Source organism: Oryzias latipes, chromosome 14, assembly GCF_002234675.1.
Source record: "Oryzias latipes chromosome 14, ASM223467v1".
NCBI classification, from domain to species: domain Eukaryota; kingdom Metazoa; phylum Chordata; class Actinopteri; order Beloniformes; family Adrianichthyidae; genus Oryzias; species Oryzias latipes.
Genome location: NC_019872.2, coordinates 12,928,784 through 12,945,214, shown reverse-complemented (window position 1 = coordinate 12,945,214; position 16,431 = coordinate 12,928,784). Strand labels below are relative to the sequence as shown.

Here is a 16,431-nt window from a genome sequence, read left to right as displayed (position 1 = left end):
TTAAAAAAAAAGAAAATGACATCTGTGACAAGCACCCACCTCTCTGTTTGTGAGAGCGTGTTCACCAGCTAACAGCAGCATGCTAAGGCCTCCCATCTTTGTAGGATCTGGCAGTAATGACACACACACAAAAATGATCCAACAGTTCAACATGTTACTGCAAAACTGCACAATACACACCTGCCATGGCAAAGTTCAGCTGCGGCAAGCTGTTGGTTTTCGGCACTTTTTTGGCAGTGGAGTCCTTGGGTGAGTTGCAGGAAAAGGACCAAACCTTTTTGCGCGGATTGCCAACCGTCTGATAGGAAGGGCTTTTGACCGGTTTGCTGGTGGTCGGACACCACTTGTAGCCTGGATTTGCCTTCATAAAAGCATCCTTGTACTGCAAGAAAAAACAATTTGGGGAGAAAACCACATTTATCAGAAATACTTCTGTTTTTCAACAATGTCTAGATCATTAGACACATTGCAAAATAAATGAACCTAATCACAAAAGTAAATATTTCTCATCAAATAAAGTGAGCATCTAGCTTGATCCCTTTGCTTAAAATGTGTCATCTTAAATTTAAATGGAAGACAAAACCCCGCTCATAAAGCAAGATGTTATTCCAAATTATATAGTTGTTTATTTAATGGTAGAATATTTGTACATTACGACCAATGACAGTATGTGAGAACTGGACAGAAATATCCCTCCTCCTGCGTTTCAAACAAGAAGTACCAAGAAGCAAAAAATCCAATAGACTTCTATTGAGATGTCATCAGCTATTACTCAGTATCATATTTGTCAGAATTACCATTCATGATTTAATACCTTTTTAAAAATGTTGTATAATCCTATTTTTTTCATGATTTCTTTATTGCAAGGTATTTAAGTTATAAACTGACCAATCAGATGCCTCAGTAAAAGCATGTGGTCTCACATCAAATGTTCAAACCATTTAATTGACAGATTCATCCGAGCCCACTTTCAATTGGTAGGGGTGTGGCCTCCTAACAAGTTCTCTCCTGGTTGGGGTTAGTGGCTGCAATATAAATGACTAAGATTGACCCAATCACTGCTCACAGATGTCATCTGGCCCCAACATGGCGGAGTCCACATTACAAAAAAATGGCAACTGAATTGACTTCATTTCATCGGAGCCAGAAGTAAACCGTTTTCAATGGGTGATGTCACTGTCACTCAGTCCAGTTCCCATATTCAGTCAATAGTTATGACTCATTTCTCTATATTTGGGAGGAATGTCATTAAATCCTTTAAAAAAACAAAGGTTGCCATCTAAAACACAGCATCTCCTGCTGCTGGGAGGTATGACATGCCAGTCAGTAGTACTTAACTGAACATTCACAAACACTTTACTAGAAGTGACCTCATAAAAAGCCAAAACAAGTTGAAACAATTTTACTTGGTGGTGGTCTTATCAGAACTCGTGTCAAGGTGCCCTACTTCTGCTGAGACACTAAACCTGCACCAGAGCTCCTGTTTTTTTTTTTTTTTACCAGTGTATAAGTGCAAAAAGACAAAAGCTGTACACATTTTACAGCCCAAAAAGATATAGCAGCAAAATATTCAGTAAAGGGAACCATTTTTTTTGCCTAAGCTTGTTTCATTAGCAATTTTTTAATCAACTCTGTAAAAATAACAATTTAAAATCGTTGTTTAATTTTTATTGGTTGTGTATTAGTGAATTCACATTTATTTTCCCTTTTTTTCTCAGTTTCCAGGCCTTACTGGAACTTAAATTAAATTGTTATCTTACTAAAAGGACAGTTGGTACAAAAGCACAGGTGACCAAACGTCCCACCTCCTTGGCCATGTCAGTGTATTTCTGCTTCTCGTTGGGCTCCAACACAGCCCACCAGTCAGCCAAGATTTTGGTGGCCCCTCGGTTGTCCAGTCGGGGATGTTCCTGCCGCACCAAGGAACGGTGGCGCTTGCAAAACAGGAGGAAGGCATTCATTGGCCGGCGCGCCCGCTGCTCACTGGAGTCCTCCTCAACCTCCTCTGTTGTGCTTCCACTCTGCACCTGGGGGTCCTGGTTGGGACTGCACAGCCCTGGCTGCTGGGTCCATATTTGAACAAGTGTCAGGATCCATGCACCATGATTCCATCACATGGCGTCCTTTTGCACACTCACCTTCTCCAGTTCCTCTTCATCATCCTCTTCCTCTTCTTCTGAGAAATCTAAAGCCTTCTTGGAAAGAAGGGGGTGCCACTGCAGACATTTGCGTTTGGGACGTTTGCCGGTGATCTCCCCAGCGACAGGTGGCTCCTTGCTCCTTCCTCCACTCTTCATGGTACTACCGTACCTAAAACAAAATTACAGATCCATGCTCTACATTATTTTTTATCAACACACAAACCTCACATTGACAATGGCAAATGCAAACAATTAAATTTCAATGTATTTTGGATTTTTAATTTTTTTGTGTAATATTTAAAAATATGAATAAATGTACCGGTATATGTAGAAATGCAGAAAGCTGTGTTAATGTGTGCTTTTTTTTCATTAACGTCAATAATCTTGCGAGTGCACAAATAGGAAAGTTTACCATTTTTAATTAGAAATGCCTCCCCCCTCTGTTATCTGTTGGCTCAACAGTAAAAGCAAAAGGAACCTGGACTGTACAAACTGTGAAATTGGGCCCCTCATCAGTAAAGTTAAGCAAATAAAATCCATTTAAGACAATGATGTGAGGTGGTTTGTTTGAACAGTTGAAAGATTAAATCAGGTAGCGACAAAACAAAAGTGCTGGAGGAACCGTGGAAGATGAAGCAGGAGCTATCAGCACTGAATTCAGAACAACAAACTCAAACAAGGTTCAAAGAACATCAGCTCAAACTGGAAAAACATCAATCATGGGGGGAAAGTCATCATGGATTATCATGTCTATCCATGATAAATTAGACGATATTAAGTTAGACTTGTTTTATATCATTTCATTGCTTTTTTATTTAACCCAGCTGCAGTTACAGGGGTAATGTGTGGATTATCAAATGAGATGATCAGAACGGAGAAACAGATATACACAAGAAGCACGTTATCTCTTTAGCTAAAAAACCTCTGCATGCCTATGAAATTTCCCCATTGTGGGATTAATAAAGTCATCTATCTATCTATCTATCTATCTATCTATCTATCTATCTATCTATCTATCTATCTATCTATCTATCTATCTATCTATCTATCTATCTATCTATCTATCTATCTATCTATCTATCTATCTATCTATCTATCTATCTATCTATCTATCTATCTATCTATCTATCTATCTATCTAAAAGTCGCCTTGAGACGGCTGTTCTTGATGATGTTAAAGACCCACGCCAATGAAAATGGTGTTTTTACCATGTTTTTATAGGATTTTTCTCATGATGGACATCTACAAAAACGTTTGATATTAAAATTGCCTTTCTGTGTATTTCTTTATTCAAATTGTTCTGAATCAGGAGGAAAAAATGCCATCTGAAAAAGCTTGTAGTTGTGACGTAGGTGATACAGTTGGCGAGCCACAAGCTCCCTGCTCTGATCCATTCTGAGGCATCCACCTGCAGACAGGTGGATCCATGTACGTCGTTGTTTTCCACTGGTTCCATACTATGTCTGTGTTGGCATGTGGCTTAGAACTGTACAGCTGAATAGCTCCAACATTGCTCACCATTTTTGTTGCACCAGTGATGTTAGGTTGTGAGAGGCTGTAAACTAGCGGGTGACCGTAAACAAAGGGATGATAGGAAGTCAGAATAGGCTTACTCTGGGCCAACGGACTCCTGCCGCTCTGCAGAAACTATGCTCAAGAAAACGACAAAGGTTTTTGATTTTGACTAAATCCGGCAAAATCATAATCAAAAGAACGCTTTGAAAATTGATCAAAAGAGGATCGGAGTGGGTCTTTAGAAACCTGTATGGTCCATGAGATCAACAACTATTACAACCGTTGAGGAGAGATGTAGTTTTTGTTCCAATGCCAGTATTGTCACTCCCAACACTTGGTAATTAACCATTTCTCTGAAGAGTGCATGTATCCTCTCTTGATATTCTTCGTACATGAATACCGGTTTGGGCTGCAGCAGAAGGTATTTGGCTTGTACTGCATGCACGCATTATTCATTCATCTACAGGTGTTGGCTTCAGATTTAGGAGTCGTCATTGTACACTCCTGCAGCTTACATTAGCACAATGATGCAAAAAATAATGAACTTATCAAGATACTATAAGAGGATAAAGAAATATTCCAGGAAATAATGGAGTTGGGACAGAATGTTGCAGGTTTGTTGGATTACAAGGTTGTTGGCAAAAAAAAAAAGAAAAGATGAAAATGATTGCCTATATGTTACTGCAATGGACTTGCCCATGGCTAGAACCACACAAGACAGGGTCAGATGTTTTCCCTTAGCAGCCCTATGGGCGTGCTGTACAAAAATATACATATTTTGCTATATGCATTTGTATTTTATGACCTAGTGGCTTCTAAAATATGGTCTTGACATGTAATAAAATGATTTACTTTTTCGTTGATGCTCAGGTTTTCCCTGCCTATGGCCTGTGATAGATGGGACAGACCCTGTGACCCCTGTGACCCCTTTTAGGATGTAGATGGGAGGATGGATAGACTGAAGAACATTCTATTTACACAAAAACCTACATTGTACTTTAATGTCTTAACCTAGTTAAATGTAGTGATGAATAGTGAGCACTAACTAGACTTCACCTTTGCAGAACAAGATGATAAAAATTCAAAGAAGCCCACTATTTGGGTAAAAACTCCAGAAGCATTTTCCCAAATGTTTCGGGAAAGATCAAAAACAGGTGTAGAGCGCAGGTTTTGAACAGGTTTATCCCTACAATAAATGTTATATTGCGGTTTGTTCCTATTGAATGTACCTTTAGGTTTAGTATAAAACCAATTTGCAAAAAAAAAAACATTTTCAAAAGTTTTATCCAAACCTTTTCTTTTTACAAATCCTTAAAAAAATAACAGAAAAAAAGCTCAAGCTGCGGATGTTCTCTCCAATGCGTCACGACCAAAACACAACTCAATGTCTTTTGAGTTTAAATGTAGACTTTAAAAATGAAAGTAGCTGAAGCCACATCTCTGAAACAAGAATACTGTTGCTCAATCACATTTTTTCTCCTATGGTTAGATCTCAAACACACGATAATTTTGGGAAGAATTTTATTTTGATGAACTTTATCGCTGTGTTTTATACTGGGAATCTAAGCTGCACTCAACAGGGAATTCCTGTGGGGACTAAATAATGTAACCCATCACCACATAGCTGCTCTCTTAGACAAATAAATGATGGGGAGATGAATGCATTTGCATTTTTTGCATTTATTAGACACAATATAAGGGACCGTTCTACATTTTTTGCCCAATGTTGTATTTAGCTCCTGTTTAACAATGAATACTATCATAACAAGTTCTGTTCTGTCTTTACATCTCTCTTCTGCTCATTCCAAGTTAAATATGCATGATCTGATCAAGACGCTTCATGTAAAGCACAGGCTTCCTCCTAAAATAGACATGTTTTTTTTTATCCAGTGGCTTTAAAAAAAATTGTATTTGTTTTTTTTACTTTTTATCTCTAATCTGCTCTGAATTTAGTGAGCTTAGTTCCTTAGATTGGTTTGTTTTTCAATCTGTGGTTTTTGTCCAGATCATAAAAACAAAAATAAAACACCACAAAATACATATTTCACTGTTTTAACTGCTCAATTTTCTCATAATTCTTTAAGTTGTGTTTCATCTTTGATACAGCTTTGCCTCTCACATCAGTTTGGTTTGGGTTCAGAGTCCGTTCTTCACATTAAACGGCAAAAAGGGACAAAACTCCAGACTTTTTCTGATTGTTCAAAAAGATAACGTGAAACAACAAACACTCACTCATAGATCTCTGGCTCAGAAACTTCATCAAACTGTCTGTCTAGGCTAAAAATATGACTGAGCATTACTGTCAAATTACTAAATCAACAAACGTTTGATTTACTTGTTTACAATCCAGTTTGCTTCCCTATTGGACACATTTTTACTAAATATTGTCTCATTTGTCCAATTTTCTTTCTAAAACTATTTTTGTTAGTTTATTAAAAACTGTATTCATTTAACAAATGACCTTAACTTAACATCTTGTCTTAGCAAAATTGAGAATTCTAACAGTAAAAACAAAATGAAAAAGTTGTTATTTTTCCTCTGAGAAAATACAACGGCTTCAAAATAAATTCCAATCATAGATTAGACTTTACATTATTAAGTTAGACTTGTTTTATATCATTTCATTGCTTTTTTATTTAACCCAGCTGCAGTTACAGGGGTAATGTACAAGCAGCTGCATGTCATGAACAAAAGACGACCGAGTAGAAAATTCCTACTACAGCTGAATGTGGCCGGTGTGTCGTTCCTGCTGTATTTGAAAGAGCGGCCATATTTGACCGTAAACCCCTTTACCTGAGAACATGAGGTTCTTACATCACAGGGGATCCATTTGGGAAGAACAGTGGATAAAATTCAAGGCTACAGTCAGCAACAACACACACACACACACAAAACTGGTTCCACAAACTAAACCGTCAATTATCTAGTGTGACACCCCCCCCCCACAAACACTCACATTTACACACACATCACCCCCGGGTTCCTTTACTTGACAGGTCAAACAAGTCATGTGAAGGATGTTGTGAGTTTTAAGATGAAGATAGAGTTTTTAACGCAAATGTAAGAAGAGGGGCGAACTGTGATTTACTTTTTGTTGGCTTTTACTAGTATTTGTGTGTTTTTGGTCTGCAGTGGGGAACCCTACATACCACACTATGATACAGTATTTCAGACTCTTTGTGGAAAGCTGGTAAAAGGCCACTGTGAACTTTTTTGTTTTTGTTTACAATCAAACAATGATGTACATTGGATTGCTTGTGACAAAAAAGTGCATGAAAAAGATTGCTGCACTTTTTGCTCCAGGAACTTGCTTTCTACTGCTTTTTGTTCACAGCTCTATTTGTTTTTTTTTTACACATTCATTCAGCTCCATGCATCTCAGGCTTTCTAAACACGTACCAAAAGTCAATGACAAGCTAATCAGTATTTGAAAAATGACTCATGCAATGCTTCTTTGCAGCTGCGAGTAAATAAGTAGTGCGTTTGCTGATTTCCAGAGAAAATCTTGCTGCCTTACGAATGTTTTATTTGTGAAAGGATTAGCCTCATGTGTGGCTGTTTTTTCTTACTCATGTTGTGGAGCTGCTTGCTGGCTGGATGAGGCCTTTAGTGACAGCGTGGGGCTTTTCAGATTGAGCTGCCAGATATCTTCTTTCATATGAGGCCGTCAGGGCCTTGGCAAGGACTGTAGCATCATCACTCAGCAGGGATGAAGGGACTCCTGCATGCACACTCTCACTAACACCCACTAGAATCAATTGAAAAAAATTCGAATGCCCATTTGGTAAACATAAACCATTTTAGCAAAGGTTAAAAAGAACCCAATGATGAGCAAATGTGATATAATCTGTAATAATAATCAGACAAAGCTGATTATTGGTAGAGTGGTCGTCTGTTAGTCTGTGAGTCTTAGGGTGTATTCAGACTGGATACATTTGGTCCGGTTTAAGTGAACCAGAGTTTGTTTCCTCTGATACTCAGGAACAAATTTTTTTGTCTGAATAAACCCAAGCGGACCCTGGTCCGGGATCAGGAACTGCTCTTTCAAGGTGGTATTGGTTCGTTTCCAATCGGACTGAGCTTCGATTCGCTCTGAGATTCCTCAGTCTGAATACAATCCGTCCTCGGAACAACTGGACCAAAACGGCCAACATAGAAGGCATAAACAGAGTAGGTAATGTAGCAACAGATGAGCTGTGCGGACAAATGTAAAACGACGATTGTCGTGTTATCAAAGAGGAAAAAAATAGTCCAACTGTTTACTTGTTTCAACATTCATTGTAAAACCATTGAAAACGCTTCTTACATGCTTTTCTGTGTCTCGTTACGCGGCATGCGCTGCTGTAACGTCATCATAAAAGCTACCTTACAGTTCCTTAACAGAATTCTCTTAAAATAAGGCCGCAACACCACAACAATGAGACACAGAGACTCATTGAAATGTGTTCAAATGAATTCAGACTCATCAAAATAATTTTTACTGTGATACACATTGATCCTCACTGTTTTCCCAACAATCTAAATATCATAAACACTTATCAGCATACCTCCTTAGACGTCTTCTTACCACTAACCGCCCTGCAGCCTGTCTCCACCGGACCAGGAAAGTGAGTAAAAATTGCCAAGTTTGTTGTTGATACAGGCATTTAAAATTGGTCAGCAAAATCTAAGGTTTAAATGAACTAAAAGCACAGGACTTCCATAATTTCTGCCTCTTGTTGCTTTGCCCCGCCCTTGTAATTCCTGACCAATGAGCAAAGAGATTTTTATTCAAGTGGTTTTGTTTACTAGCTTTGTAATCAGTAAAGGCCGCTTGACGGTAGTCTGAATACAGACCAAAATGCAAGGTTCAGAGCTCAAACCGGACCACATTACCGGTAAGCGGACTGGGTCCCGAAAAGATGGTTTTCCCAGTTTGAATTCACCCTAAGTGTCTTGGGGAAACACCGATCCCCAAACTGCCACTGATGTCTCCACTGGAGAGAGACTCCATAAATGAAGCCCTCCATAAAGAATGCATTTAAAATTTTTAAAAGATCGGCATTAGTATTGTAAGTAAGCATGAAAGACAAAAAAGGACACAATCTAAAAATTTTAAAGAGTAACTATAAATATAAATTAATCAACTTTAAGCCATTTCTTTTACTTTATTTTTTTTTAGCATATTTATACATTTTCGCCTTTTGTGTTGCTGTATTTGCCAGTTCTTTGCTGTCTATTTTCTAAACCTGCTTGGAGCCTACCCATTGTTGGGGAGAAGGCTGGGTACACCCTGGAGGGGTCGCCAGGGCGTCACAAGGTCACACAACAACACACACTCACATTCACACAATTTATTGCCTTCAATTAACCTATGAAGCCTGTTTTTGGGAGGAAGTTGGAGTGCTGGAGAAAACCCACGCGTGCATGAGAACACGCGAACTCCACACAGAAGGATCCCAGCCAGGAATTGAATCTTGTCACTGTGTGGCTAGAGTGCTAATCACTACGCAAAAATGCACCACTTTTTTAAAAACATTTTAGTAACTAATGTTTCTATTTATCAGTTTTCTTACATCCTTATTCCAAATGTGGATTTAGTGGGTGAAGCCATGGCACTCCAACCTTTACACGTGTAAAATACAAATGCAAACATTCTTAAAACCTAGAATTCTGTTCCTGAATTTGAAGCCAAGTGTTGCAGTTCCCCAACTGGCCACTAGAGACTGGTTTCAGTAGGAGTCATTTTCCCATTGACTCCCATGTTAGAAAGTCCAACCCTAAACTAAAAAGGGAACTTTTGTGCAGACTAATTTCAAAGACCTTTATTCTCAGTTTGTCACTTAAAACCTTTGAAGTTCCACTTTGATCACCTTCTGATTTATTTTAAAAGCTTTTAATTAAGATTATGCTGTTTTTAACCAAAATCAAAAAAACTGTTGTTTTTCTAGAACGTAGTTTCTGCATACCGGCAGTAGTTCAACAGAATTTCAACTTTTCCCATCATCCATTTGTTGACATACTTTCCAAATAGCTTAAAGCCCCTCACACCCCTAACCTATAATCACCAGTGTAACAAAAATGGTGAGCAATATTGGAGCTGTTCAGCCGTACAGTTATGAGTCAGATACCAGCTCAGATGAGGAAAACAAAGACGTACATGGATCTATTTGTCTGATGTATCAGAATGGAGCAGAGCAGGGAACGTCTGCTCCTCATTCACAATGATTTTAATTAAGAAATACCCATAAATTTTAAGATTTACTTTCTTTATATTTGTCCTCCATCATAAGAACAATTCCACAAGAACGTTGGTAAAAACACCAAAAACACAATTTTTAAACTTTTTTCTCTAACACCAGAGCTTTAGCTCCAGTTTAGCCTTTATTCAAACTACTGTAACTCTTCAAATGTTTACAAAATTAATGCAATTGCCACAAATCCTGAAGCGGCGAAAAGTAACTTTTCACTGATAGTAACTTTTCACTGATGTGCAACATTTCATGTAGTTACGGGAAGAAAAGAAGCTCGGCACGAAGCTGCTTTCCTCCGCTTTAGAATCGGATAGATTTATAGAAATAACGTTAACAACTGAAGAGTGTTGTATTTCATGCTGCCGGCGACATCTCTGGTAATAAAGGGTCAAATTGGCTTGTAACAACAGATCAGCTGCTTTGATTTTCTTAAACTAGTCCACTATTAGGGGTGTCCCTTTTCGATTGGGAGTTGTGGGCGTAACAAAACTCAAACTTAGCTTGGTGATGTGAAATTGTGTCCTTTTCAGAAGGTTGCTAAATTATCCAAGCACATCACAGTCAATACGACCCCCCCCCCCCCCCACCCCACACACACACACACACACTTTGTCTAATTTCTGCTGTTTGGAATCCTGTGAGTTATGTTTGGGGTTGTTGCTTCAGAACACATATGTCTATGGCCAAAACCCGCTCCTGCAGCTGTACTCCCAGTAGAAGACATTTGAGTGTGCTGATGTGATCAAATACCCTGCTTTATTTCTCTTGCACACGCCCACTACACATTAACTGCTGATATTACATTTTAGATTGACCTAAAATGTCTATCAAAGTTCTACTTATTTTGGAACTTCAGCTCTAAATGTTCTGAGTGTTTGGTTCTTTTCTGAGCGCTGTAAATACACCACACAGCACTGTGCTGGAGGTGTGTGAAGTCTTTAGACTTGTGATACTTTTAAAACGCTGCAAGTCAGGCAGACAAAACCCATACATGTCTGCATAATGAAGACCAGAAAGTGGCAATAATGTCCAGTCTGGAGCTCACAACGAAAACCTAGAACTAAAGATCTGGAAGCAAAAAAAAGGGGAGCAAAATTGATCTACTGTAGAGCCAAAATGATATAAATGATGTTCCTATGCATCCATGTTTTAGCTAACTAAATTGTAAAGAAGTGTTTCCTTAAGATTCTCTGTGAATTCCAGTAAATCCTTCAATCAACACTGCCATGTAAATAATTCATTATATTCTGCCTTTAAATGTCAATCTAAAGCTGCATCTGCTTTAAATATATATATTAAAAAAGAAATTGACTCTATCAGAGTGATTTGAGTGACTGCTCCATCCAGGACCCCACTAAAAAAAAAAAACGGAAGTAGGCACCACACACCAAAAACAAGAAAGAAATGACAATATTAGAAAAATTACATTTAAAAGGTGACAATTCACTTTAAAATATAGATTATGTCAAATAATACAAACACTTTTTGTGCATTTTTGACCAAAAATATGCAAATTAATCCATTACAGATGTGGAAAGGGCATCTTATCAACAGTTAACTAAATGGTAGTTTTACATGAGAGTCCATCTGAGATATTGAGATCAAACTCTTGCAGTTTTATCTAAAGACGTCAAATGTCATTTGAAAAGTCTAAATAGCAGAGCAGTATAAGTAGCACTTGATGGGAACTGAGCATGCTTATGGTAAAAAGAAGGAAAATAAAACATCTAGGAGTCTTTTTGTGCTACTCCTATATCATCATCTATTTATCTATTTGCAAGAACATTTATGTTTGCTTAATAAACCATTTCTTCATTTTTCAACTGAAATAACTACATGTTGATTAAAGACCCAGAGAGTAACTTTTTAAGACGTTTTCATACATTTTTGGAGTCTGATAACAGGTTCAAGTGTAAAACTATTTTTTTTATTTGAAGTTAAAAACTCATTCCGATAAATCCTGTTTTTGGTGTTTTAAACATGTTTTTGGCATTTTTCTGATAATGGACGTATAAATCAAGAAAAAAAAGAATAAAAATGCTTTTCTAAGTATTTCTTTATTTTGAACTGATGTGAATCAGTACCAGAGGAAAAAAAATGCTGTTTGAAAAAGAGCTTATGTGTGACAGAAAAGTGGGCAACAAGCTCCCTGCTCTGCTCCATTCTGATGCATCCACTTGCAGACAAGTAGATCAACTTTGTTTTCCTCGTCCGAGCTGGCATCTGGCTCACAACTCTACATCTGGATAGCTCCAATATTGCTGGCCTTTTTCGTTACACCGGTAATGTTAGGTTGGGGGTATGAGGGGCTGTAAGCTAGCAGGAAAGCACGTAGTCCAGGCATGTATGTTCAACCATTCAACCGAATTGTGGAGAAAGGGAATCGCTGCATCCCTACTGCTTACCATTATGTTTACATTTAAAGCATCAAACACGTGTTGTACTTAATTTAGGAAGAATGTGATATTTATTTTTTATTACATGACACTAGGCTTAGTAGAAGCCAACTGAAAGGTTTCGTCATTGTTCCTTGCTAATTAGGAAATGAAATAAATAAATAAATAAAGCTTTCTAATATATTTTTTGTCTCTCATTGTTCTTTTGTAATACAGTGATCATATTTTGAGACAAATCAAAGCTGTGACTTAAAAATGGAGGTTTGAACCGAATCTTGGTGAAAGTGGATCCCTAAGCATAAACAGAGAGCTCTCAGCAATAGGAAGGGGAGGAGGGGGGGCCTGCTCTGTGCCAACGGACACGCCCACAATTCCATGTTGAATTTCTAATCAACTACTGTCTCTCTGCAAAAACTGTGATTGAAAAAGCGACATTTAAAAAAAATCTTCACTAAAAACGGCATAATCATAATTTAAAAAAAAAAACCACGGCTTTGAAAATAGCTGAAAAGATGAATGGGTCTTTAAACACAAGTTTATTTTTTTAATGTTTTATTTAACTTTTAAATAAAGTTTTAACATGTCAGGTGTAGTATCATTATAAAATTAACTTAATTTTCGAAAGACTTGTTATTAAAATGTGTGACAAGTTCAAAAAACAAGAAAAATAATAATTCAAACAGAAATATGATTTTAAATAATAAAAAGTATTTATAGTCAATGTATTGTGTCTTTTCCCTTTAAATTACGATGGTTTATGTGTGTTTGAATGCACACTCAGTTATGACAACTCCTTCTGCATCACTACTGAGAGCGTGTTTGCACTTTGAGGCACAAATGGGCTTCATGAATTAATGAATGATGCAATGGCTGTTTTGCATAGGTAAGTGTGTGTGTCTGTGTTTATGGGGGGAAAAAACGGAATACTTACACGAGAAAAACTATGGAAATGCTGTATGAATGATGGGGATGAATCTGCCACAGCCTCTGTCATACAATGATGATGACCTACAAAATAAAAGACAGCTCCCTCAGTCATCTGCTACGGACCTGGGCTGGGCTGCAGGTGAGATGCGCGCGCGCGCGCGCGGGCCACTTTGAACAGGTCATGCGCTTCGGACCTGATCACTCACCGTGCAGCCGATCCGCCCTTGTGGGCAGCAGCACAACATGTAGGCCGAAACCCAGCGACACATCTACCACTGACCGGTCCCCATCAGACAGACGAAGCTGCGGGGGCTATTTCGCTGCGCAGACGTATATTTGTGCGTTCAGGTGAAACTGCTGACGCCGGATCGGTTTGTTTGCCTTGAGGGGAAGTCTTGTCCGGTTGTGCCGAGCATCGCACGCGCAATAACGGTGAAAAAAACAAACAAACCCAAAAAGTGCTACCAATTAAAAATCTATTCTCCCACATACTGCGCTCCAACCTTTATGCATATTTTTTTTAAACTCATAGCAAAATGTCGATCCGAGCTCTGACGAGACAAGCCGAATGAGAGTCCATCTTGCTTCGGTTTGGAGGAGAAAACCCAAAGTACAGTAGTGGAGGGGGGATTTCGCTGCTGTCAAACTCCCCGGTGACGTCCGCCTCTCTGCGAGCCCCGCGAAAACGGTTAAAAAGTGGTTAATTAAAGTGGCTCTCTTCGATGCAGCCGTGTGCATCCGTGGAGGAGGTTTCGCCGGGCAGCAGCTCCATTTCCTCGCACTGTTACCAGGAATAAAGTGGCTAGTTAGCTTGCTAGCTCTGCCTCCCGCTAGCTGGACGTGTCGCGGCTCGCGCAGGCGATCCTCTCCCCGACAGCGTCCGCTGGCTGACCGGTGGTGGAAAAAAGTCCCCGACTCCACCGTCACCCCCAAACCCCGTGCTCGACTACAGCAAGCAACCGTGGGCTCGCGTGGGGGGCTGTGTGATGCGGGTAGGAAGGGAGGAGGAAGGGGGAGGAGGAGGGGGAGTCCTACCACCTCAGTAAGAAGAAGAAGCTCCGACATTTATTTCACACGACAGTTGGAGGATTGAGGAGGACATGGAGGCTGAAACAGTCGACAACGAATGCTCAAATGGCGACGGTAAACAAAAACAAACCGAGACGAGGGAGCCAACGGGCGGACATCATGTCCAAAGCTGCAATAATAACACATTTTTTCAGTGGCTGAGAGGCTGACATAAAAGGCACGAGCGCGTTTGCACATTTAAGCAATAAACGCACAACTTGTCTGTGACGAACTCACCTGCAGGATTCGTAAAAACCAGGGGGGCCCTCTCATCATTGGTGGCGTTTTTAACTTAAAAACACATGATAACAGTTCAGCACTTGCTGTACTCGGAACAGCTGTGTCAAGTAGAACACCACCGCGAGCAGGAAGTTGGAGCAGCGCAATCAAAATAAGTTGGAGATTTTTTCTCCCGACATGCTTTGTGCACAAGTAAAGAGTAACATTTAAAAACTCGTTTTCAGACAATTTTGAAGAGTTTATTACACCCCTATAACAAAATTGTGTGTGTGTATGTATGTATGTATGTATGTATGTATGTATGTATGTATGTATGTATGTATGTATGTATGTATGTATGTATGTATGTATGTATGTATGTATGTATGTATGTATGTATGTATATAAATATTTTTTTTTATTCCGAGACTATTTAGTTTTCAGAATCACCTTGAAACCTTCTGCGAGAAAGTCATGGTTAATCTGACAAATAGTTTTCTCAGCACCCTTAACATAAATTATAGTATTTATGCGAACCTCAAGTATCCTTATACTAAAAGTGATGCAATACACTTCTAGTTACTTTTCTACTTTCTATGGTGTTTTTAACATGTTCTTGGGAAATTTTCTTCTAACGGAAAAAATTCAAGCTGCTTTTCTGAATTTTTGATTTCAAATGGTTGAGAAACAGGTACAGACGAAAAACTGCCATCTGTAAAACACTCTAGGTGGTCAGTGTTCTACAACCGGGGCTCAATCCCAATGCATCCACTTGTAGACAACTAGATCCATGTACGTCTTCGTCTTCCTCGTCTGAACTCCCATTTGGCTCTAAGCCGTACAGCTGGATAGCTTTGATATTGGTTGCAAGTTTTTTTTTGCACCACTAATGTTAGGTTGGGGTTGTGACAGGCTGTAAGCTAGCGGGAGAGCAAAGGAGTGATGGGAAATGAAGGCAGGCTTACTCCAGCTGACAGCTCAGGTAGATTTCTGATGAACTCCTGCTGCTCTCCAGAAACTATGTCCTAGAAAACAACACTGTTTTTTTCTTTAAAAAAATATTTTGGCTAAAAACGGAATCATCGTAATTAAATGATTTTAAAATAAATCAAAACATGATTTGAATGTGACTTAAACATGTTCGAATTTAGTCTTAAGAAGTATTCAGCTAGTAGGCTATACTTCCTACACTACGCGTACATGGTCTATTTTTTATTTGCTATAGTTATTGTCCAGTATACAGTACTCAATAAAATACATTTAAAAAATGTATTTTTTCCCCAGGGGAGTAGTGATTGTTTACAGCAAATTACCGGGCTTAGTTCAAAACTTTTTCTTGTTGTTATTTATCTGGGTTTTTTTTATTCCTAAATGTTTGTTTTATTTGTTATTGTTATATTCATTTGTCCACGTCCTCTGCTTATCTTAGAACAAAATTCTCTGTATGAAATGCAGCCGAGCGAAAAAACAATTTTAAAAACGGTTTCAATCCGCCTAAGCATAAAAAAACGAGGAAAGAATGAAAAATAATGAGTTTTTGCATATGTTACAATACATTGTAAATCGTGCTCTGTGGTGTTTCTGTCAACATTATCCAACACTTCATGATGAAAAAGAATGACATGTCGATCTGGGCATACTTTTATTTTTAAACGTAAAGCGGAAGTCGTCGTAATTTTGTGCAGTTTAATGCTGTCACGGAAACGAAGCTTTCGGAGATGATGAATTTTAATGTCGGCAAAGACGACACATTTAACGACCCCACTCCCCAAAAGTAACACTACCGTGAGTTCGTTTGGTCCGAAAAAACGACGAGTTCAGTCACACAATGTAACAGAAATGACTTTCATTTTACCCCGATGTGGGGGGGAAAAAATCCCATCGGCTCTGAGCAGGCTTTCAAACGCCGCATCACCGAGACTTTACATCAAC

At 38.8% G+C, this 16,431-nt stretch overlaps 1 protein-coding gene across 4 annotated transcripts in view; it reads right to left on the bottom strand.

Annotated features, from left to right (window-relative positions):
- Positions 1-14,654, bottom strand: part of bbx (BBX, HMG-box containing) — a 32,413-nt gene extending 17,759 nt beyond the window's left edge. Inside the window, exons 1-6 of one of the 4 annotated variants that reach the window (XM_023962434.1) lie at positions 14,518-14,654; positions 13,217-13,293; positions 2,139-2,310; positions 1,806-2,063; positions 181-382; positions 40-107 (exon numbers count right to left, since the gene is read on the bottom strand). In XM_023962434.1, coding sequence (XP_023818202.1) covers positions 40-107; positions 181-382; positions 1,806-2,063; positions 2,139-2,297 — 687 coding nt within the window. In that variant the 5' untranslated portion in view covers positions 2,298-2,310; positions 13,217-13,293; positions 14,518-14,654. Of the gene's footprint in view, positions 1-39; positions 108-180; positions 383-1,805; positions 2,064-2,138; positions 2,311-13,216; positions 13,294-13,418; positions 14,444-14,517 lie in introns of those variants that run through there. The other 3 variants (XM_023962437.1, XM_023962435.1, XM_023962436.1) reach the window with 3 other exon arrangements.
- Positions 14,655-16,431: the final 1,777 nt, after the last annotated feature.